The 24,158-nt window shown below is 36.8% G+C and overlaps 4 protein-coding genes across 4 annotated transcripts; 1 reads left to right on the forward strand and 3 right to left on the reverse strand.

The window, feature by feature from the left end:
• The first annotated feature begins 1,704 nt into the window (after positions 1-1,704).
• Positions 1,705-5,148, forward strand: TLP2 (tubby like protein 2). Its single transcript, XM_059600851.2, has 5 exons — positions 1,705-2,213; positions 3,053-3,447; positions 3,565-3,652; positions 4,027-4,156; positions 4,246-5,148. Exons 2-5 carry the CDS (start codon positions 3,091-3,093, stop codon positions 4,925-4,927), a joined length of 1,257 nt encoding a protein of 418 aa, XP_059456834.1. The 5' UTR covers positions 1,705-2,213; positions 3,053-3,090; the 3' UTR covers positions 4,928-5,148.
• Positions 5,149-7,035: 1,887 nt separating this feature from the next.
• Positions 7,036-11,495, reverse strand: APC10 (anaphase promoting complex 10). Its single transcript, XM_059601209.2, has 7 exons — positions 11,234-11,495; positions 9,170-9,383; positions 9,017-9,077; positions 8,826-8,918; positions 8,606-8,676; positions 7,364-7,468; positions 7,036-7,283 (listed from the first exon to the last, which is right to left on the reverse strand). The coding sequence occupies exons 2-7, from the start codon at positions 9,346-9,348 to the stop codon at positions 7,214-7,216; spliced, it is 579 nt and encodes a 192-aa protein (XP_059457192.1). The 5' UTR covers positions 9,349-9,383; positions 11,234-11,495; the 3' UTR covers positions 7,036-7,213.
• A 1,863-nt stretch (positions 11,496-13,358) lies between these two features.
• Positions 13,359-15,961, reverse strand: HBI1 (basic helix-loop-helix (bHLH) DNA-binding superfamily protein). Its single transcript, XM_059603070.2, has 7 exons — positions 15,447-15,961; positions 15,084-15,275; positions 14,865-14,999; positions 14,593-14,661; positions 14,276-14,449; positions 14,085-14,178; positions 13,359-13,631 (listed from the first exon to the last, which is right to left on the reverse strand). The coding sequence occupies exons 1-6, from the start codon at positions 15,900-15,902 to the stop codon at positions 14,113-14,115; spliced, it is 1,092 nt and encodes a 363-aa protein (XP_059459053.2). The 5' UTR covers positions 15,903-15,961; the 3' UTR covers positions 13,359-13,631; positions 14,085-14,112.
• Positions 15,962-17,323: 1,362 nt separating this feature from the next.
• Positions 17,324-23,954, reverse strand: LOC132187052 (U-box domain-containing protein 5). The gene is made up of 6 exons (XM_059601205.2): positions 23,237-23,954; positions 22,260-22,338; positions 21,307-21,492; positions 20,764-20,871; positions 18,979-20,144; positions 17,324-18,358 (listed from the first exon to the last, which is right to left on the reverse strand). The coding sequence occupies exons 2-6, from the start codon at positions 22,314-22,316 to the stop codon at positions 17,617-17,619; spliced, it is 2,259 nt and encodes a 752-aa protein (XP_059457188.2). The 5' UTR covers positions 22,317-22,338; positions 23,237-23,954; the 3' UTR covers positions 17,324-17,616.
• Positions 23,955-24,158: the final 204 nt, after the last annotated feature.

Below are 24,158 nucleotides of genomic sequence, written 5' to 3' on the forward strand. Positions count from 1 at the left end.
GATGAAATGTGTAGTATAAATAGTATGAATGAGTGCAAGTGTGGTCTAGTAGTTAATATTCAATAGTGTACTTTCAACATGTTACGCAGTGATGACTAATCCAGTACATCCTTCCACGCCTCTCGGGAGTAGAGAGAGAGAGAGAGAGAGAGAGAGAGGGGATTGGGCCGGAGCACGTGAAGGTGTGGGCCCGGCTGGGGTCCAATCTGACATGGGTTACTCCTATTAAATTAGTGTGCCTCTCACATGGCTTACTTTGACCCACTCTTGGGGGCTCGGGCTCTTGTTTTTATTTGGCTTTTTCAATTTTAATTGCCTCTACCAAAGCTTTGGAGTTTTTATTTTTAATTCCAAATTCATTGCACGGTCCAATTCAGTACACAGATACCTATTAATAAATTTGTCTAAAATTATTAATAAAAAAACTTTTTGATATTTAAATTAGTAAAAAAAAAAGCTGTCTAATGCTTAAAACACAATTTAGACAATTTTATAATGTAAGGTTCTTATCATACAAGAAATGGTAATATAACATTCCCAGCTGTCACCAGTGAATTATAGCCTTAACTAGATTTTGCCTATAAAATTGTAGAGTAATTAATCTGAGCGCTATAATTTCAACGTTTTTAATTAAGAGTAATGCTAAGAACTATCTGTTTATCATCTTTCTATCCTCTTAAAGTTGATACGGTTTTCAAAATCACCATTGGATCCAAATTTAAGTATGATTCATCTAAAATTTAACAGTAATTTTAAAATTCACATCAACTTTAAGAGAATAAAAAGATGACCAATAACATTACTCTTTAATTAACAGTTAAGTTAATATATCGAGTCATATTGTATGTTTTATGTCTTGTTTCTTACATCAACTTTCGTAGTCTAGTCATCAAGACTCGGATCCTGAGGTCACTAGTGTACTCGCTCGACTTAAATGGGCCGAGTGTATATATGGTCTATCAACGTTTATGATTGATGATAATAAATTTTTTAAGTGTGCTTTATATAAATTTTAATTATTTTTGCATTACAATAAATTTGAAAATACAAGAAGAAACTTGAATTAAAATTTGAAGTTTTAATTATGGAAAATGATAAAGGCACAACTTAAACTCAACTTTGGTCCGACTTTTCTCTTAAGTTTAAAAAAAAAAAAACTGCCTTTGGAGGAGAGAGAGCCTTAAACTAGAGAGAAAAAGAAATTTGGTCTAAAAGTTGGGCTAAAGTTGGGTTTAAGTTATGTCTGTATCACACCTCATTAATTATATATTTCATTCTACATAAAAAAAGAAAAAAATGTTATAAATCATTTACAATAAATTTTGATTTTGTATTTCCTAAATGAAGGAATTTAGATAATATTTGTTAATTATGATTTAAATGATATGTTTGTATTTAAAATATTTCAAATCACATATAAAGTTCTATAAATAAAATTATGTAATCATTTTATACAATCAAAAAAATATATAACTTATTAAGAATTTAGTGTGTGGATGTGGGCTATATATCGAACCACCTTATGTTTTACTCTCTTTTCTTTATTTCATACTATTCTTCTTTATATTTATGTTATTATATGTCTTTCTATAGCAAGAGCTGACCACTTCTGTCGTCTCCTATTTGTCACATAAAACCCTCGTTGTCCTAAATTTTCCCAGGAAAATCTGTAATTCTTAAAGAGTATTATATTATCTTAGTACCAAAATATGGAGGATTGTCGATCAATATACTCCAATCAAATCCCAAATCCAAACAGCTTGATCGCAACACGTGTTTGGCTTGAAACAGTATGATCAAATCAGACCCCTGATGCGCTCAAAGAATTTAATAATCCAACGGGATATATTAAAATAAGAAAAGCGAAAAAAGTGAGCCTTGGATCCGGTTTTTAAGGTGAGAGAGCAAATTCTTGAGGGTCCTCTAATCCACAAAACGAAAGCTGTGGCCTTGCGGTGGTAGTGGTGGTGGGTTAGTTGTCGTCGTCTTAACGGTTGTTCTGGAGTTTCGGCGCCGGAGGTGGTGGTGGTGCCGGCGGCGACTCAAAAACCATGATGCGTCGGCCATCTCGGAGCCCTCCGTTTCCGGAGTTCTAGGTTTGCTCGGCGATCGGAAGAGGTCCGCCAATGATATCTTTGGAAAGAAGGTTCTGGATCTTTTGAGCTGGTTCGGTCCGATCCGTGTGTTTTTGTTGGTGTGGTGTAGCTGGACAGGTTGGTTGCTCTTGGATCCACATTTTTTATTGTTCGTTTGGGTTTGGAATGATTGTCTTTTTCAGGTTCTTCAATCGGTATCTTCAGGAAAGTTACTGTTTTGTTGTTGTTGTGCTTTAGATTGTAATGGGTTTCGGAGGTTATGGTTGGATTCGCATGGATTGTGGGTAATAGCTATGATTTTGATGGAAGATTGGGAAGAAGAAAAGAAGGCTTTGATTTTTGGGTGTTGAATTAAATTGAGAAGAAATTGCAGTTTCCATCATCTTTTCCTCAGTGATTACTAGCCTATCCTAGTAAATGCTTAGAAGTGATAGCTATGAGTTTTGTGCAAGATTTTTGGGTGTTAAATTTAGAATAAATTGCATTTTTCGTATTTTCCGCAGTGATTGCTAGCTTAACTTTGTAAATACATTGTGTTTATTTAGGCGTAACATTTTTCCCGAGGATAAATATCGAAAATATTTATAGTGAAAAATCGGAACCTGAAAATGCTGTTGAAAAGGTTTTCAGGTGTTTCGTTGGTTTATCCGTTGCCTCACTGGAAACAACCCATAACCGAAGACCGAGTCTCTCTCACCACCGCACCCACAACAGAAACCATCACAAACAAAACTAATATCACAAAACCACTTTTTTCCCAGGTTGGTGTTATATTGGAGTCGACTCTGAAATCATTTCTGCCTGCAACGGAAGAAAGTGGAAAACATATTATGCCTAAACAAACAGTCTAATTCTAAGTTGAATATTTGAAGAGTTATCTTTTCAAAATTTCCAGAATGGTTTCAACCGGTTTGTAGGTTTTTGTTGTATCTTAGGTGGATTTTCTTGGTTTGCAGTTGGATATTGAAGGAGAGGATTGATGTGATACATTAAAATGTCCCTTAAAAGCATTGTTCGCGAGCTGCGGGAGATGAAGGATGGAATGGGGAGCATGTCAAGGCGAGGAGGGGAAAGAAAGTATTGGCATAGAAAGTCAAGGTCGCATATTGCTCCCGATCAAACGCCACTACCCTTATTGGAACCAATTCAGCAGGGCCGGTGGTCCAATTTACCACCTGAATTGCTCTTGGACATAATCCGGAGGGTAGAAGAGAGTGAGACCTCGTGGCCTGCTCGGAAAGCTGTTGTCTATTGTGCTTCAGTTTGTAGGTCATGGAGGGTAATCACTAGGGAGATTGTCAAAACTCCTGAGGAATGTGGAAGGCTCACGTTTCCTATCTCACTGAAGCAGGTAATGCTCTTTTCTTTTTCTTCTGCTCTTTTTTTCCTCCCCCTTTTTTTTTTCTTCATTTTTTTTGGGAGTTTGCGTTTTGTCATCCTCATTTACTCTTTCTATGCTTATGAATAGCCCGGCCCTCGAGAGTCCCCAATACAGTGCTTTATCAGAAGGGACAGAGCCAGTTCTACATATTTTCTGTTCTGTGGTCTGGTGCCTTGTGAGTAATTCTCTTCATTTGTCTCATTTTTGAATAAATTTAAGCTTATGAACCCTGACATTATTGCTTGAGAATGCTGGACTGCTGCTCTTGATATCTGGAATTTTGAGTTTTACAATGCTGGTAGAAGTTGTGTACATAAAATGATTATGGTCTCTTTTTTTGTGTATCCTATTTCTGAAGAATTCAGTAAAAGGAACTAATATAGATGCGACGGATTTCCTAATATAGATTTAAATAATTGTATGGGAGGAAACTAGTGATAACGCCCAGGATAACCCTATTGGATGAAAGGAATCAATTGAATAATTTGGTGGGACAAAAATATATCATTTCCTACGTGGTTCTCACTTATGAGCTTATTAAATTGACAGCCGAAGATGAGAGTGAAAAATTGTTGTTAGCAGCCAAAAAGATCAGAAGGGCAACAAGCACAGACTTTGTTATATCTTTGGTTGGGGATGATTTTTCTCGGGCCAGCAGTGCATATGTTGGTAAATTGAGGCAAGTCTTGTCCAATGCAGTTGCTACGTACCCTTTTGCATCACTTCTTCATTCATATCCCCAAACATTTATTGACAAATTTTTTACAGGTCTAATTTTTTGGGTACGAAGTTCACCATATATGATAGCCAACCTCCATGTGAAGCCACCGTTCAACTAAATAGTCGGTCCAGTCGAAGATTTCATTCTAAGCAGGTATCTCCGAGAGTACCAGCATGTAACTATAGCGTAGGGACCGTCTCCTACGAGCTCAATGTGCTTCGCACCAGAGGACCGAGGAGAATGAATTGCGCCATGCACACCATACTCATGTCTTCTATTGAGGAGGGTGGAACTGCTCCAACACCAACATCATTCCCACACTCTTTTGATGAGCAGTTGTTCTCTTCTCCCTTACCAGTTCCGAAAGGAAAGGATTCAATCATAGATTTCAGCTCCACAAGCCTCTCAGAGCCGCCAGTGGTGTCAGTCCGGGGCTCGGGAGAGCCACTTGTTCTTAAAAATAAGGCTCCTAGATGGCATGAGCAGCTGCAGTGCTGGTGCTTAAATTTCAGAGGACGGGTTACAGTTGCTTCTGTTAAGAATTTCCAGCTTGTGGCAGCTGTTGGTCCATCCCATAACGTTTCAGCTGCAGAGCAAGAAAAGGTGATCTTACAGTTCGGGAAAATTGGAAAAGACATCTTCACCATGGATTATCGCTACCCACTCTCTGCCTTCCAAGCCTTTGCTATCTGCCTGAGCAGCTTTGATACTAAACCCGCCTGTGAATGAACCCATGTTGGTTGGAGATCTTGATCTCCATTTGCTGAATTTCCCTTTAAATTTTGGGAATAGAAGATAATGCTCTTCCTGAAAGTTCATTATGCATGGCAGAACACTGCTGAGAATCTTGTGCATCCAGTAGTTTTTTCTTTCCCCTGCGGGATTTGACTTGTATGTTGTTCCACTTCTTGGCACTACTGAAATTAAATTAAAAATAATTAAGTGAATTATGTCTGCTTCTCATCGTGGTGGATTTTATGGCTCTTTTAGAGTCGGTTGGAGCTTAACTCGTGGTTGTGCCTCTAGTTTCTCCTCTAGGGTTAATTGGTTTTAGGCGTCTTGGTTCTATGATCTATCTTTGATGGGTTCTAACTTCATTTGCAATAGGGTATTTTCTGATATAGGTTTAGAACCAGTAATTGTCATCCTGTCTTTGGATTTTGGTTAGGGTCAGTTTGGATTTGCAGTTTCACGTCTTTTTAACCTTTTTAAATTGCTATTTTTTTTTTTTAAAACACATTTCAAATGAGACTTTTTATGATTTTGTTTAAAAATGCACTTTTGACCCTATGAGCCAAATAGACTCATATTATAGTTTTGCCTGTGCATTTCTTTCATGATCATGGTGTGTTTTTTAAAAAAAAAAAAAGAAAAGAAAAGAAAAGAAAATGTGGTGGTAAGAGCTATTTGGCTTGATAGTCGAGAGTACTTAATGGATATGAATTCTCAGCAATTTGCTGCTTTAGGTAGTAATTATGAGAGTCCATATGAATCAATGGGTTTTACATGGACTCTTATAAATTGCTACTCATTTAGACAACAAATTGTTAGAGATTTCAATATGTACTTTAATTCTTAATTTCAGCCTCAGATTGCTGCGTGAGAGTACTAATGTGCATGCTAAAAAAATTAGCGTCTTCACATTACTTTTTTTATAAGTTATTTATAAATTGGCGAATTGTAATAAAGATATAATCTGAATATTTTCTTGAATTTTTTTTGAGATATTGCTGTCCAGGAGAGCGTAATCTGTAACTAGATTGCCGTTAAAAAAGATCCATCCACTCCCGAAAGAGGGTAATTAAATAGTGGAAGTTTTAATTAGATTTTAGCATAAAGTCTAAAACTATAATACAGTTACTAGGTTGCAGTAAGAATTGTTGTAGAAAATATGCAGGGCTGAAATCAAGTTAATGGAGGACTATCAAGTCCTATAAGAACTCAATTTAAATAATAATAAAAAAAAAAATCCTATAAGAACTCTATGAATCGAAAGATGTCATATGAATATTATCTTACTTGCACCTTTTTTGGGTGACATAATCTTTGTTTGGAAAACAACTTAGATTCTTTACTTTATTTGCTGGTAAGCAAATAGAGAATCTCTCTTTACTTTATTATTTATTCTTATTTTGTTTATGCGTGGAATCTTGTTTCTAATAGTGGCAAAAGAGTTTGAACCGGATTCCAGGCACAGTGCATCAAACAGTTTAGTCGGCTCAATCAAAGAATTTTTTAAAGGCAAATTAGTTCCTAATAAGCCCCTTGAAAATTCATTAGAAAAAGAAACTTCATTATTTGAGGGTGGGATCCCAAATTTGAGAAAGAAAATGAAAGAGTATAGCCTGTGTAGGGTCCAAGTGCCTTGAGCAGATGAGACCTGCACTTTGGGAGAACATTTTTCGATACGACCTATGAACTCAATATAAAATTATCATATTAGGGCTGAGAGGTCTGACTCATTTACTTAAATTAATTGAGTTATGATTAACCTATATAATCTTATACTTATATCTCGACATAATAAACGCTAATTGCCAATAGAATGCAAAGGCCGAAAAGGCTTCAACCAAGGCTTTCCCCTTTAGAATCCTACTGATATAATCAACAAGTCATCTGATTTCAAAAGCATGCAACAAACACTACCAAGGGAAAGTGCAGGAAATTTGTAAAAGACGTCATTAGGCAAAACAAGACCTCGCCAGTGGAGTATTTTTTAGCGCAAAGTAACAAAACCAAGTTCCCATTGTCTTTCCCGAAGATGTAAGAGATGTCGTGAGGATTAAGAAATAAAGCAAGTTCAAGCTATATCACTAGAAAAACCAAACAATTGACACTTCTTGTAACAAGGAACCAAATAATATTGTTCTAAATCTTTGGTATTGAAAAAAAATTGAACGTACAGATTATACATGGCTAGAGATACATACTCATGGTTCTTAATATGAGCCGGCTACTCTTATAGAAGCTTGCTTCACTCCTCGGTTCAACACAGTTTTTGCTCGGTAACCTTTCTCATCTCACGCAAGAGTAGGTGATGAACTCCCGTGAAGTAAAGTGAAATGGTTGATGCGGAATAGGGTTCCTGCGATGAAAATTTAAATAATCTATATGGTGATGTTAATGATCCATAATTGATGAACAAAAAGTATAAAGGAGACGCACGGTCGAGGCCCATAAAGTTTGATCTGGCGCACATGAGTATCCCTCCCGTTGAGATGGTTTGACAACACAGCAATTTGCAACATAAAAGTGTTGACAAAAGTTTCCCTGCCAAACACGTTGGAGTAAAGAAGTTTACACTACAAAAATCAGTGCAGACAAGTACAAATGAACCACACAAGATCAACACATCCAAATCACTTTCAAGGACAAGAAATATAAGCACTCTCGTGGTTCAGTCACATAGTAATCAACTTTCACTTAGCAACCCCACTGCAGCAATAAAACTACAAATTCCAGCACAAGTGCAGAATATCAAATGTTATCCGAAAAATATATAAAAGGAATTGCCTTACAGTTATGTTTCTCTTTGGCACCGCACCGTATCTTAGATCCTAAACCAACTCAGTAAAACTTACATGATTTGATAGAAATGGATGTGCTAATTCAATGCAGGGGTTTGTGGGGCTTGTGTTGACATAGAAAACCATAATTAATTCTTAATTTCTTAAGTTAGTAAAATATAATATCAGTAACCACGGTCAACAGGTTGTGAAAGGATAGCTAATGAGTCTTGAATACTTCCACAATCTCATATTTAAGAAGATGAGTATCTCATATAGATGGGTGATTTATAAAGACACTCACGGGTGTTAATTCTCATATTGGCTCCTTTTCAGTTTAGACGAAAGTTTATAAGTGATTCTAAAGAATATCCAAATTGAATAGTCATTTTAGAGTGACGGTACAGATTTGGCTAGCACTTCCTCTAGATTGTTACAAATGGTATCAGAGCAACCTAGTAACACCATATGCTATTGAAGCTTTACATGATGTAGCCCTAACGAGGACATCAGGGATTTAAGAACACATAAAGGAGTGGTTTATAAAGGCATGTCATACATTAGTTCCTTACTAAGTGAGACTGGGTTTTATAAGTAATTTTATAAAAGCTCCAAATTGACTAGTACTTTTAGAGTGATAGCGCAAATGTGACTAAAGCTTTCCCTAGTACTTACAACATGCTTTGAAATGAATCTCCCCTACCCTTTTCTGCATGTGAGTTAAATTCATGCATAGTTGCAAATGATTGGAAAAAAAAAAAAAAAACATCGAAATAAGATGTATTACCCACTTATAACTCAAAACTATTTGAAACAGACAGAAGAAATAGGAAAACAATTTGTGAGTGTTGGAAGAATAAGGGCAAAAGCAGTACATGTAAATATGGCTTCAACCGCTTACCTAGGATCATTTCCAGACAAGGATACATAAACCCAACCGCTAGGCTTGATAAGTTCCATAGTTTTTATCTCCTAAAAACATTTGCAGAGAGCACAACCAGATTAACCAAATTGACTCTTAATGAACAAATTAAAAGCAAAACCAAAAATATTGATTACTGCTTCTGTCAATATGTTCCAATTCAAAGATTATTAACATAATCCAAAACCAGAGAACTTACTTTCAAGTTGTGGAACCCATCACCAGAGCGAATGGAGATCTTACTTGGCGTGTAGCTCTCATCAAGCTTGAAATCCACATAAAGAACGACTAACTTCAAAAACAAAAACAATCCCATTAATTCCCCTTAATCCACAAAAACAAGTTGGGAAGAAGGCGAAAGTTTGAGATCACAATCTGCATCTCACATACTTGAAGCTTAACTTTCTTTTGGAACTGAATATTAACCAAATGAGGCTGCGCACCATCTGATCTGAAACCCAAAAACAAAACACTAATTAGGGTCTCAAAAAGAGAGAAATCAGAGAGATTAATCCTGTTGGGTGGGTGTGTGTGATCAATTACTGCCAATAGGTTTCGAGGTTGTCGTCGCGGAGAGAACCGACACCATTGCCAGGCTTGCAAGAGCTGACACTCCAAGCGGCCTTCTTTCCCAGTTCTCGAAGGTCATCTTCCACTATCAGCACATGATTCCCACTGGTGATCTTCCCTTCTTCTTCTCCCTCCGATGACTCCGTTGCCATAGCCTAACAGTTACCTTCACTCCGGAGACTGGACCCTAATTTTGACAAAGAAACTAATTGGAACAGAAAACCTTTCAAACATTCAAAAGCCTAAAATTAATGAGTAATGCTACGCAGTAGCACAAAGTGCAGAACCTGTCCGCAAAAAGGCTGGTTAATCCAATCTGGGTTAACCAGCCTTTTAATATTAAAAAATAATAATAATAATTAATAATTTTTCGCGCACGTTAGTGTATCACTTTAGGGTTTCACCTTTCACTTTCACCCCCAAATCTCTCACCTCTCTCTCTCTCTCTCTCTCTCAATTTCTCCCACCCCTCCCACCCACCACCACAAACGGCTGCCACCCCCATCCACCACCGCTGGCCACACCGACCACCACGAAGTAGGAGCACCGGCCACCATGAAGCAGAAGCAGCTTTGACCCGAACATAGTTTCTCTCTCTCCCAAACCACCGGCCACCACAATCCAGTGCACTGGCCACCACGGCCTTTTCCCCTATAAGAAACTCTTCTAAAACTTAAAAGACTTTTTCCTTTATTTTACAATAAAATTTTTGTGTGTGTTTGGATCGAAGAAATTGCAAAAATGTGAGGGATTTAGGGCAAATTGTTAATGGGTGCACATCGTTGATGGGTATTTATGCGTTTTTTGCAGTTGGATAATCGTCATTTGTCCTATACTTTTATGTAGCCTTAAAGTCGTCCAAAAATTTAGTTTATGACTTCTTTTCTTTCAGGATTGGTTTGTGCGAGATATGAATGTGATTCATTGATAAATTTAGCTTATGTTTTGGGTAATTAGAATTGTGAATTTCAATTCCAACACATGCTGAAATACCCACGAACATGTATATTTCTAATTTAAGTTTAAATTATTGTTCTGTTTGTTGCTTCAAGCAAGAGTTCTAATATTTTGACGGAATTTCAAATTGCTTAATAAGTATAATGGCATCAATAATGACATCCAATTCCAACACATGGTTAATAGCTCCTTTGATTCTCCATAATGGCCATTATATTTTAGTTTGTGGTGATGAGAGTTTGATGTGAATTGGATGAAAGATTTTTGAGAACTAAAGTTATGCCATAAAAATTGGGACATATATTGTGTGAATTGGAATTCCTAGGGACAGAGCATGACATGGAACCTTATAAGCCTCATATGCGCATGAAATGATTATTGCAGTATACTAAATATTGGACTTCTCATGGTTCCTAAAAATCTTGATCGTAATCTCTTCATTACAAATGATTTAACAAAATATTCATAACTAATTTCCTCACTGCCTAGATTCCTCAATTTCTTGATAATCAAACAGAACCTGAAAATTCACCAAAAAAACAGCAATAATGACCAAAGCAACCAAATACACATCTTATATGCATGCAAGAGTTAAAACACCTATTGAGAAGAGAAGCAGATTGATCTTGAGCAAATAAAACCAAAACCAAAACAGTTCTTATAGTCTTCAGAAAAATGCGTAGCTTGTAGCTAAACATGTGTTATGAATAAATGTTATATCATGAATATCAAAATTCAACAACTACCAACAATAACCGAAGAAAGCTTCCCCCAAATCCATTCGGCTTAAACAGAAAAATTCCCAAAAAATTTCAACACATCGACCAAGGAAATTAGGACTCAACAAAAATCAACCTTCCATCCGAAAATCAATCATCCAAATTCCATCAAAATAGTAAAGAAATCACAAAATTAGAACCAAACCCATAATCGGTTACCCAATGAAAAACAAAATATACCCAAAAATTCTTACCCATTTTCGAAATCAAACAAAAAACCACCAATTCTTACTATAATCGGTCCTAACAAGAAAACCCATCAAGATTTCAGCCCAACAAAACCGATACCCATTCAGCCTACCTCAAATGTCAGGTTAGGGTAGTATTCGGCCTGCCAGTTTTGGATGGTGGGCGTCGCAGGTGGTGCGTAGGTGTCGTTTGGTGGGCGCCGCCGTACAAAGTCTCCGGGAATACTTCCCAGTGAAAGTACAACTATTGGTACTGCAGGTGCTGTGGTGGGTGGGCGTCGCCGGTGCGTTCGGTGGCGGTGGTGGGCAGAGGCGGAAGGTGTGTGCGGGGTAGAGCAGCGTGAGAAAATGGGGGGGAAGTGAAAATGAAAAAGCTGAAACGGTGAAACCAAAACCAAAATAAAAACCTTCATTCAAATCTTTTTGTTTTTGTTTTTGTTTTTTTGTTTTTTTTTTTTTTTTTTGGGAAAAAAAAAAAAGCCCTCCAAACTATCAGTCGTTTTCGATTTAGCCCCCTAATATTTTAAAAGTGATAAACTATCTTCCCAAGCTACCAAATTATTGCATTTTGGCCACTCCATTAGTCAAAACCATCAGTTTGGACGGAAACTGCAAAACGATGTCGTTTTGTTGGGGGCCACTTTATCACTTTCTGAACATTAAGGTGCTAAAATAAAAACGGCCGGTAGTTTGGAGGGCTTTTTTATATTTTTCCCCAATTTTTTTTTTTTTTTCATAAAAAGGCATTGTAGTAACTTACCCATAACAAAATAACATCGTTTTGCAGTTTCTGTCCAAACTGACGGTTTTGACTAATGGAGTGGCCAAAATGTAATAATTTGGTAGTTTGAAGGACTACTTTATCACTTTTGGAATATTAGGAGGCTAAATCAAAAACAGCTGATAGTTTAGAGAGTTTTTTTTATATTTTTTCCTTTTTTTTATTAAAAAAACAGGATGTAAGTAAGATCAATATTTATTTATTGAAAATGAATGCTTCTCCGTAGCATTAACCTTGTGAATGTTTTATTTTTTTATTTTTTTTTTAAAAGCCGATTTTTTTATTTTTTTTTATTGCTTTGTTGGAAAATTATTTTAGTAAACTAATTTCTAATCTTTTATCGCTTAATTGGACTACCAAAATAAACTTGAAGATAATTTTTATTGTTTAGTGTTGGGGATAAAATATTCTCATCTATTTATGTTTATTTACCATTGCCCATTCAAAAGGTGACATAAGTCTCTCTCCGTCTCCCTCTCGAGGAGATTCTAGACTCTCTTCTCCCTCTCACATCTCTTCCTCTTTAGGAGATCGTTATTTCTCCATAACCTCTCTTTCCCTTTCATATATCTCATTTTACACACACAAATTACTAAGTATTTGTGGCATATCATAGCTATATATATTTACCCATATATGAGATGCTAATTTGAGTGTTAGAGGGCCTTCGGCGCCCCAACCAGAGACCTCTAATCATGCTTTTATTTTGCAAAAATTCCATTGACGAACAAAAATTCTGCTCATAGCTCAACCATAAAGAAATATTGCTTGCAAACAATAATGTGGACCAAAAATTGTATCAACAGTTTGACATCTAGTAAAACTGATTAACCACCACCACGCACAAAAAAATAATCTGAATAGGAAGAAAAGGAAATCTTTTTTCTTGTACTTTTTAATTACATACAAAATTAAAAATATCATAAGAAACATTTAACGTTGAAATAAATATAATATCAAAATTTATCTTATTTTGTAAGGATGGATAACTCAAATATGACCTTGAATTTACAGCTTTCAATTTTTATTAAAAGACAAATTTTCTATAAATTAGGTCGTAAGAAAATATAAAGCAGGAGTGTTTTTTGCTCCACAAATTGACCAAGAAAACTCTTTTATGGTTAATAAGATGTCATGTCTTGGTCAAATAGCCTCCTGCTATGTTACCTTTTATATATAACCCTGAAATATTAGCCTTTAAATTATCTTTCGGATAAGAGTTTTTGCGTACCTAAAATTTGGTTGGGCAATACTTGTTCATGTGTTTGATTTATGTTGTGTCGTATCGAGTTATTGATATTAAATTATATTGATAAATCCTAATTTAACCAATTTAATTATTTAATTAGTTAATTAATATTTTAACAAAGTCACACGAGCAATGATGACATTGAACCGAATAATGCAAATTATTAAAAGATTATGTTGTTCAATGGATGTTGAATCAATGCCTACGATTTCATTGTCTTATCCAATGCCTTTTCTCTTCCACAGAGTACAAAAAAATCACAAATCCAAACAAGCCCAGCCCTAGCCCTAGATTTCTCAGCCAAACCAAGTTGATCCGACAGAGCAACAACATGTGGGTCAATTAGTCAGCAGCATCTTCCCTTTTCATCAGCCCCTCCCCCTACAATGCTTTCCTGTCTCTAACCATTGTTCTTGAGCCTTATCTTCTTTCATTATCTGGCTTCTGTGATACCTCTGGTGTGGTCCTCCTTCCTCACCCTCTATTCATTTGGTCACAAGAGAAAATCTTTTGTCATTGTCATGCAAGGGTATAATATCTTATGCTTATTCCATAAAGATAACTGCATTACCATAAAGCAACCATACATGTAACCAAAAAAATACATATTTGCTGAGAAATTATCAGATTCACATATATTTTGGACAAACTCGTCTGATATGGTCATTATTAGGGTCGACAATTACATCTTCAGCTTGAGACTGATATGTCCAATGTAAGGGTAGTAATTTGTGTTCGCGTGTCGGGTTCGAATTGCGTCGGAGTATGGGCATAAAACTATATGGGCCATAATAGAGTTTGTTAACGGTCTCTATCATCTTGTGATGTCTATTTGCCCCCATCAAAATCATTTTCCCCTTTACCTATGTTGTATAACATTGAACTGAAGAAGGAAAATACAGAGAGAGAAAACAAAATTCATGTGAAATGCTACCTGTGCATGAAGGGGCTGCTGATATTCCTCAATGAAACCCCACATTATAAGGCCTTGGCAAACCACTTTCCCAGGTTGGAAAGGATTGAACTTTCTGCAATGAAATTAAAAGCACATGGATATGACAGCATGATATAAAGCAAAAAGAGGGTAGTTGAATGGTAAAAGCCATAGAATCTAGAAGCAATTACAGAGAAGGAGGATGAATCTGGATATAGTTCTGGGAGAGTTGCAGAAGAGCTTATCAGCACATCTAGTTCACAGCTTGTGTTTCCTTGTTGAACTGGATTAAGCTGAAGGAAAGGCAAATTGGCGACTGCTGATGGCCTAGTGGCTGTTGGAAAACTGGTGATGTAAGCAGGAAACTTCGTTGCATAATTATTTAAGCACAGAGTCAGTTACAGAAGAAATGACATTTGAGTATATACAATTTTCCCATTTAACAAAACCATCATGGTGGTGGATCAATAAGCAAAGGAGAGATCACAAAAAGCGATTTCATCCTTACCTCTTTCTCAAAGTTATCTGTGTTGATCTCTAGCTGCGGATTTAAAGCAGCAAGCTTCATTGACAAGAACTGCATGTAATCGAATCCCACTTAATAAAGTATCAAACACAAAAATCGCTAGTGCATATGGCATTGCGATTTCACCTAAAATGTATCGTTTGAGAGTTTGTTTAAAAAACTACAATTTGAAAACGTAGAAAAATCTGCATTTTCAAATTGCAAGTGAATGAGTACGTTTTTTAAAATTGCAAACCCAAATAAGTTTCAATTACCTCGACTTGTCTATGGAGAGATTGAACATAGTTGATGATTTCATCGAGCATACCAGCCCTGCCCAGGATTCTGCTGCAACCAGGAACCATATCTTGCAAATATTTCATCTTATTGTTGATCTTTTCCCTTCTTGCCTGTAGACCATAGACACAATATAATTCTGAACTTTTCAATAGGTGATTCGCCTTAATCAACAAAATTGATCTTTTCCAACATACCCTTTCTGCTAAACTATGGCTGTCAGTGGCCTGCCCTCGTCGCGCCCGCACATGAATGTAATCGGGCTTCTGAACCTCTAGAGCCATGGAATTCTCCTGTGAAGTTTCTCCACAGCTTTTCTCACTGGCTGCAGGTTCCACTCCTGCATCTGCTTTGATCCTCTTGTCTTTACATTCCACTGCTACAACAAACTGTACACCAAAAGTCAGAAGTGTTTATGTCCATTATAGGTGCTTTTTAACATCATCAACTTCAATCAAAATCAAATAGTTGTAACAACTAAACATCCTGTGTACGAAGCAGTGCTTTTCCGAATTTTGGCATAAAGGGAATGAAAGAAACAGAGAAACAGAGAAACACACCTCTGCTTTTCTCTTATTCAACCTGTCTTTGTCAAAAACATATTCCATCTCCTCCACCACCGCCACCGGCAGGCGGCTACTAGTCCTCAGAAGAGACTGCTCCTGATGAAAAGTTAAAGCGCTACTCCTACACTCCGGCGACACAAAACCCAACTCTTTTCCAAAATTTGCAATACCGGGAAAACTATCATCACCCAAAATTTGCACATCAGCCTTAGCTGACGGATCGTCTTGGTGCTCCGGCTCCCCATGCAACAAGTTGTCACTGATCAGACTCCGATGCCGAGGGTTTGCGTGGGATTCAATGGAATTGTCTGAGACGTTGGTAACATAGTGTTGTTGAGGCTGCTGAAGCTTGTCTAGCCATTCCAACCTTGCTCGCTGTCTCTCCAGCAAACTCACTTCCGTACCGTTCCCGACAACGTTTTCCGGCGAGTTTAACAAACAATTTAACATCTTTGGTAAACCTCCGGCCTCGTATATTGCCCACGACAGCACCAATAGTGGGTCGGTGGTCTTTTTGGAGTTGCTGTACTTCTCTCTCTCTCTCTCTCTCTCTCTCTCTATATATATATATATATATATATATATGCACACATACAAATAGCCTAATGAGAATAAAAGATTATGTAACCATACATTAAAAACAAATTTTCTTTTAACCTTCTAAAGAAATTTTAATCCTTCCATTTGTGCCTTTGCATGGTCACTTCTTTCCTCACTTTTATTATTTTTTAGATAATTAATCACCTTGTTTTCAAACTTATTTTCTATGATCAGTTAACAGTCATTGTCACTATGATGCAAAAGAGCATTTTTTTTGTCCCCCATATGAGACTAATAAAGTTGGATCTCACACACCAAAATTACACCTCGTGACTTAATGCCTACATTATATATAATTTGCTCCAGCTAAAAAAAAAAAAAGATATTAATATATTTCTAGTTAAATATTTATACTTAGTTAAAAAAAAATTTCTTAAAATATTTATATAGATAAATATATGTATATTTTTTGGTCTAAAAATTAGACTAAATGATTCCATTAAAATAGAGTAATCATGTAAGCCTCTTGCTTGTCAAAGGAGATTGTTTGAACAAAGTTGTGATAATACCAAACCGCAATAATATTTGGATGGACAAGATCACATTAGGTTTGATGGGGACGTAGGTTGAAGATACAAGGTCAATGAAATTGCATTTGTGATACGAAACAGGCTGGTAAGAGAAGGGTAGGAAACCATGAGATGGGGAGTGTTGGGAGGATCTCCATCCACTTCATGTGGGTGTGTTCCCCATTTGCCGTTGCCTTTGGCCATTAAGGCTCCACCCGGCTCCACCCTCCCCCACCGACAGCATCTCAAAATAGGATCATCTTCATTTCATAGTTTAAATCATATTTCACGGCATCTAACGATGTATGTATTATCCATGTTAACATGTCATTTAAAATTTTTTAAATGATGTGATATCATGAATATCGTTAAATGCTATAAATCTAATCGGGACCATGAAATAGTTTCCCAAGATGTCAATTGGCCGTTGTCTTTTGCCAACATCAATTTAAACACTAGTAAATGACGTTTAACCAAGATTGTCCTCCAAATTGGCAGTCTGGAACCAGCTATTTCTAAAGCCCATGAACGGCTTATTCTTGTCTAGTCTAAATAAAGTCTCTCAGAGCAAATTAGCCTGTACAAAATTTACCTAAATGAGCCATCTCTACTAATCTGGTTCCCTCTTTTGTCCTGTTTTTTGTTTGTCTTCTGTACTCGTTGTGTTGAATTTGCCCAAAAAAGATAAAAAACTGATGGTAATCTCTTCTCATGTTTAATATCATTTATTTGTTAATGTATGTGTGCATCAAATCAGGCGTGTAAGATAAGTATACAACAAATCGAACAACACAAATCTGTACATTCTTGACAAGCTATTATCTAGAAAATGGCAGCAAATACATCATGAAGTAATAATTAAAGCTAACAAAAACTACATGTCGGGAATCACTAATAGAACCTAAAAACCCATCAACCCACTAACTATACATGATGAAATCATTGCTCCATTCCCTAAAAACAGAAAAAAACTCTACAGGTTAGCAGAGAAAGAGAATATGATGATAACATATCTTCAGCTACCACTAGGTTAAAAATGAGCTGAAGACAAAGTTTCATTTCTTCTTTTTTGTGAACGCCGACATCACTCCACGAAATGCAGAAGCCTTTGTTGATTTCCTTTCTTTAGAGGGATCTGTGCAGTCTCTAGAGGCATCAATATAAGGTCCAGGGCACTCTCGATCATTATCATACTCGACATCTCTTAAGCACCGGAGCAATTCCAACGCACTTACCCTGCCCTTGTCATTACCATTGATAGATATATAAACAAGAGCAGGAATGACACCCTCATCCATGACCAACTGACAATACTGAACACGTTGAGAGCACAGTGAAAGGAGAACAGCCACTGCATTTTCTTGATCCTCATGACTGCTGGCCGAAAGTAGTCCAGCAACCGAACTAATGCATCCATTAGTTTCAGCAACAGAAACCCTAGCCTCTTCCACATTGCATAAGTTTTTCAATACAAAAGCACAATTGCCCGCAAGAGTGCTATCAGCTAATAAAGGAACCAATTTTGGGATGCATCCCAAAGATACAATGTGGGAACAGATGTCACCATTTGAGGACAAATTGCACAGAATTTTAATGGCCAATTCTTGGAAATCTCTGTTATTAGAGTCGAGCATCTTCAGGATGGACGTCAAAGCACCAGATGCTTCAATTTTAGCTCTACAATACGGATGGCCAGACAACACTTCCAATATCTCTAGAGCTTCTTTTGTTATTTCTGAATTGATAAAAGTGGCCAAGAGACTAAAAGCTTCTTCACGTAAGTATGAGATACCACTTCTGCATGAAGCAAGACAGAGTAACGATAGTATTATACAGGAGCCCCATGCATGAAGAAACATGTTCGTAGATTGAAGTCAGCAAGAAATCAATTATAGAAGAAAACAAAAATTTTATGGTTCAAATTGTCAGATGTTATGCAATTCCATGTGGAAAAAGCTAGGGATGTAAACCAACTCGGACAAGGATATTCTCTATTTCAAATGAAATAGATCAATTTCATGGTCAGGATTTAAAGTTAGTTGGTACATCCAACCGTGTACATAATGTGAATGTTGGCAAGTCTTTTAAAAAATTAAAATAATGCGGCTTTAAATCCTAGCCATAAAATCGATACTATCGATCTCGTTTGAAATAGAGAGGATCCTTGTCCAACCAATTCCAAGGTCTTAAAAAAATCGTATTATATAAAATGGCTAAATATATTGAATAGAGACTCTTCCCTATTTAGTCAAAACACGATAATTCTCAATTTACAAGGAACCAGGTCATGCATTGAACTTGCCATACCAGTTAATGCACATTAACACAATTAGAATCGTCTTAAACTAAAAAGTAGCAGTTGCACCTAACTAGAAGAGAAGGCATTGTAACTAGTACCAATCAACAGAGTAAATTACCTGTCTTTGGTCACAAATGCCAACAACAACTGAGATCCAGCTTTTTGAGCTTTTACATCATGCAGATCACGTGCATCCTTCAAAAATCTAACAAGTGGTTCCACAAAATTTTCATATGATGTATATTGACAAGCTTCTTCGCTGTAATCCAGAAGCTTTTTGACATTATCAACAACTTCGCATTGGGATTCCCACTGAAGTCCAGCTAGTTTAGATAGAAATTCCAAATCTTCCTCATGAATATTTCCATAAGATTGACATTTGTACTCATGTTTTGTCTGCATAGGAATCAAGGTTAAGCCATCTGCTATCCTAGTGCGTGATGAATCCGAAGTGTAACTAGTGTCTAAAGACCCAAGTGAAATATTGCTGATATCCATCGGAAGACGTAGATCATTCATAGAACTGCCAAAGCTAGCAATGGAAGTGCAGGAAGTTTCCCAAGGGTGAAGTACTTGTTGTGGCATAGTTGGCTCAGAAATGTTGACTCCATTCCTCATGCACCACTTTGATATTAAATCCTTCATGGCTGTATTTGGAGTCAATGACAGATGGGCCAGTTTCATTTTTGTCTTTGGACATGTGTCATTACCCTCATCAAACCACTTCTGTATACACATCCTCTCAAATGTTTGTCCAGATGCAACGACAACAGGATCATACATCAATCTTGAAGATATATGACAATTAAATTCATCAGGAGGTATAGCTCTCCTTAGGATGTCGCCTTGAGCCTCATGATGCCCATTTCCTAAACGTGATTCCACATCAACAGACTGGCTATATGCAGAGCCATTTCTGCCGTTCTCAAAAGCAAATGCTCCTTCATTCTGAACACGGTCATTACTTGATTGCTCTTGCAGGATTAAGTTTCCATATTTCTTCAATAGATACAAAAGATACTTTAAAATCTTCGTTTTTCTTGGATCACCATTAGCTTTATCAAGCTGCTTCTTGATAGATCGTTTCTCTATCAAGATAGCCTTCGAGGATGTAATATTAAGTGCTGAAGCTGCCAATTGAAGAACTCTAACTTGAGAATTTTCCAGTGAATCTGATTCAGAATCGGCCTGCTGGAGCAATCCTCGCACAGCCTTACCAGCCTCTTCTTCAGATGAGCCCAGGGTAAAAGTTGCTCTTCTAAGATCATCCATGATGTGAGAGATCTGCAAATGACATTTCATCATTAGCTCCATGAAGTAACTCAGGCTCAGAATTTTTTTTTTGGAAGAAAGAAAGGAAGAAACTATGGAACAAATATAGGGTGGGATTGGGACACGTGGTCACCCACAACGTTCTTGAACCATGAAAACCCCTATTAGAAGAATATTGCTGTGAAGTACACCATGGACTGAAGCAGGCTTTAATGCTTTGTAGTTGCCCTGCGAGATGTTTTCTAGGTTTTTGCATAGGTAAAAGGGGTGGGGGGAAGAGAGTTGGGAAATGGAATTGCATCCCTTTAAATCATTCCAATTGGGGCATACAAGCATCAGAAACCAAAGAATCGCCTTATGGGACCAGATACACCCATATAACTAGCACTTTCAAAATCAAGTGAAGTGGCTGGGTTAATATACAATGATACCATTGGCATGCTTTGAAATATATATATAACTGAGGAACTGCTATGATAACATTATCATGTAATGATAAAAATTTCTTCTTATATCAATATATAAGCATCCACTACCTCATCTTTCTTTTGAGTGTGGTGGGAACTTGGAACTGAAAAAGATAGAGAAAAAAAAAATAATAAAGCTCTAAAGGGTGTGCAATTTGACGAACCTCAGCAGCCAACTCAGATTGAACCATAGTTTTAATTTGGCCTAAACGTTGCTCCAACAAGATCTTTAATTTTTGAGACCGCAAGAGTACTGCATCCCCTGTTACTGCCTGAAAGAAAATTGCAGGCCTTATCAGCTATGGTTTGAGATTTCAATGAAGAAAAAAGGCTTGTTAATTCGATCAGTTTGAGACAGGTACTACATGTGACAACAGACGAGCAAGCAGTCTAACACATACGCGCAAGCAATCTAACACATACGCATGCACTTCAGACCAACAAAAAAAAAACCCCCCGATATGGCGGAGCAAGCTTATTGAAATGCTCATCAACAGCAACACTCTAGATCATGTTTTACTGCAGATAAAGTTCCATTTGCTAACAGGGGAAGCCGCCGGAAGATATGATTAAGTAATGCAAAAAAATGTTTGTTTCCATCATTTTCCTTTTAGTTGTTTATGATGATTATCACTGTGGTGAAATACACCAGAAAGTTTTCACATTAACCTACTTTTTTATCCTTAATCATTGAATAAGTTACAAACCAGGTAAAGTTTACTAGAGTCGCTGCACTTCTGAAGATGTAGCTTGGCTTTGTCAATTGCAGAGTTTAACGAGCATAGTTCCTGTATCCCTGATGAGCATCGAGGGCGAGCTGCTTCTATAGCTGGAAATATTCTTAATATCCGAGCAACCAATTTCAGAAGTTCAGTACACACTAAAGAATGCACCTGCAATCATGATCAGATACACAGAATGAGATGATGTGACAAAAACATAATAGTTGTGTAAAAGCAAAAATAATATTCAAAGACACAAAATGAGCTCATATTTAAACATTATTCCATAAGATTCCACAGGGCAACCACAGTCCTTGTCATTCTAGAGAAACAACATCCTCTCCATAACAATAAGAAAAAACTCTATTGTAAATTTGATCAACCTAGGCCTTCTGAGAAACAGCATTTTGGTAGCGAGTTTACCATCTTGATTCAAATAATAGTAAAAGCTGGTTTACCGGTTCCTATTTCACTTCAGCAACTTGGATATTTAAATCTCTGTGAAACCATAAAGGAAACACAATATTTTTCTTTCAACAGAATTAGAAATTTGGCGTACACAATACTTGTAATTCTAGAAGTCCCTCAAAAAATGAGATGGCTTTTAAATCACCATTTTATCAAAATTCAACAGTGATCAATTACAAACTCAATAGTAATTTTAAAAGTCACGTTATTCTTGGAGGGACACAAAGGAAACTTCTAGCATTACGCACCCAAGACAAATTATCTTACCCTTGTGATATATGTATGAATTTTACCAACAAACTTATCAAGACACGCACCAAGAAAAAAAAAGAAAAAGAGAAGTGATCAACCCTATTATTTATGATAAAGTTTTAAACCTCTTTTACGCATGGGCGAAGTCATCAAAACGCATTAATCCTGAAAATACAATATGACTCCGCATTATGAAAAGACCCTCAGGATAAAGGTACCTTGAAGGAAGAAGGATCTGGCAGTTTATCAACTACTTCAGCAACATCAGACCCCATTCAAAAGAGGATTGGCTTAGATCTGCATGTTCAACAACAATGAAAAGTATTACTTACATGCGTGTATTACAAAAAAGTCTATCCAAGTATCTAACATAATGCATCAAATCAAGACACTGTATACATAACCCTTCCACGTGCAACGTGAGAATCCGAGTAATAGAATAACATCCAAAACAAAACAGCAGAGCTTCACACTTTCACATGCAGCACGACATATGCATGCTCTACAGAGTTGTTCATCAAACTCACATATGCAATATACTAGAATTGCTTCTCTTTTTCTAAGAGAGAAAATATATATATATATATATATATATATATATATATATATATATATATATATATATATTGTCAACCAAATGGTAAAATGATGTAAAGATAACTCGCAAAACAGCAGTAACTCCACCATCTTAACTTTTATTAGAGTTGAGACAGACCAAATCTCAAAACATCTTTTGATTGACCAACTTGAATTTGCGACAGCTAATTTCCCTTCTAGTGATCGTATAGAAGTTTCACCCAAAACATATATATGCCAGAATTTGGGACTAACATACGCAAAATTTTATATGCGTGCAATCTCTGTTCACCTTTCTCTTTAAACCTAAAATTTCTTCAAAGTTTTACTGTTGCCAACTATACTGAGTATCAATTTCAAAATTTTATGGGTCATAGGTTACTTTACTATCGTTAGGACAGAACCCCTATCAATTGGCTTGAGGGATGAACACTGGAGAGTGAAACATAATAAAGGATTCATTTCAGTTACAATCTCCAAAAGTAAAAATTTGGGTATCCGTAGAAAAAAAAAAAAAAAAAAAAAAAAAACTTTGAAATTGTTAAGTTTGAAAATAAATAAAGAAACCTTATTCGTTAAGTTTGAAGCTTAAATAAGAGCAACAATAACAAAGCCTTACCCGGCGCCGTGAAAACCAGAACGATGATCAGAAAGCTCAATCCCCTGTTTACTCGGAAGCAATTAGACTCTGAGACTTTTCTTCAACTAATAGATAGCGGTTGAACTACCGAAGACATCATACAATCAAAACGAGATCAACCCAATTCTTAAACCAGAGAATTCCCCACAAATAAACCCTCTATCCCAGTATCTTGCAAACAACAAAAGACTCTTAACTACGGAAAATAGCCACAACCCAGCTCTTAAACCACAACAACTCCTTCAAATTCATCCATACATCAAGCAGGCTCTAACTTTCAGAGTATCTTCCACGCGGCTCTCCCATAGACAAGCAAGAAAAACTCTGCAGAACAGTACAAAAAGCGCATAATCTTCCTGCTCATGAAAAACCCAAATCCTCACTACCGATAGCCCTTCATGGAGAAACCCAAGAACCGATTTTCCAAAAGAATCAGAAAAAGATCACCAATCCAGGTACTTTCGCTGCGAACCAAAGGATTTCCAAGAACACTCAAAAAGCGCGCAACAAAAGAGAGAGAGAGAGAGAGAGAGAGAGAGAGAGTCCGAAAAGCCTATCTAAAACTGGTTGGTCCAAGCCTAACGATAAAGAGAAGAATAAGACCCGTCAACGAGTTGATTTTCCTGTGAAACTTACTCGCGCTACAGTTTCACGTATAGAACGAGGCTGAGTAGTGGACATACGGCCAGGTCAGAGAGAAGGAGCACATTAAAGCCAGAAAATGGCACCAAAGCTATTAACGGAAGCTCCGTGACAGGCTGACAGCACTGTGTTAGCTGAGACGGTATCTACACCGTCCATCTAAGCGAAGCTCGTTGCCGCGTAGGCCCACTATGCGTACTGTGACTCCTGACGTGGAGGGTTCCCTTTGACGCTTGACAGGAAATATTGCTGACATATG

The sequence above is a fragment of the Corylus avellana genome, chromosome 6 (assembly GCF_965113065.1).
Source record: "Corylus avellana chromosome 6, dhCorAvel1.hap1.2, whole genome shotgun sequence".
NCBI classification, from domain to species: Eukaryota; Viridiplantae; Streptophyta; class Magnoliopsida; order Fagales; family Betulaceae; genus Corylus; species Corylus avellana.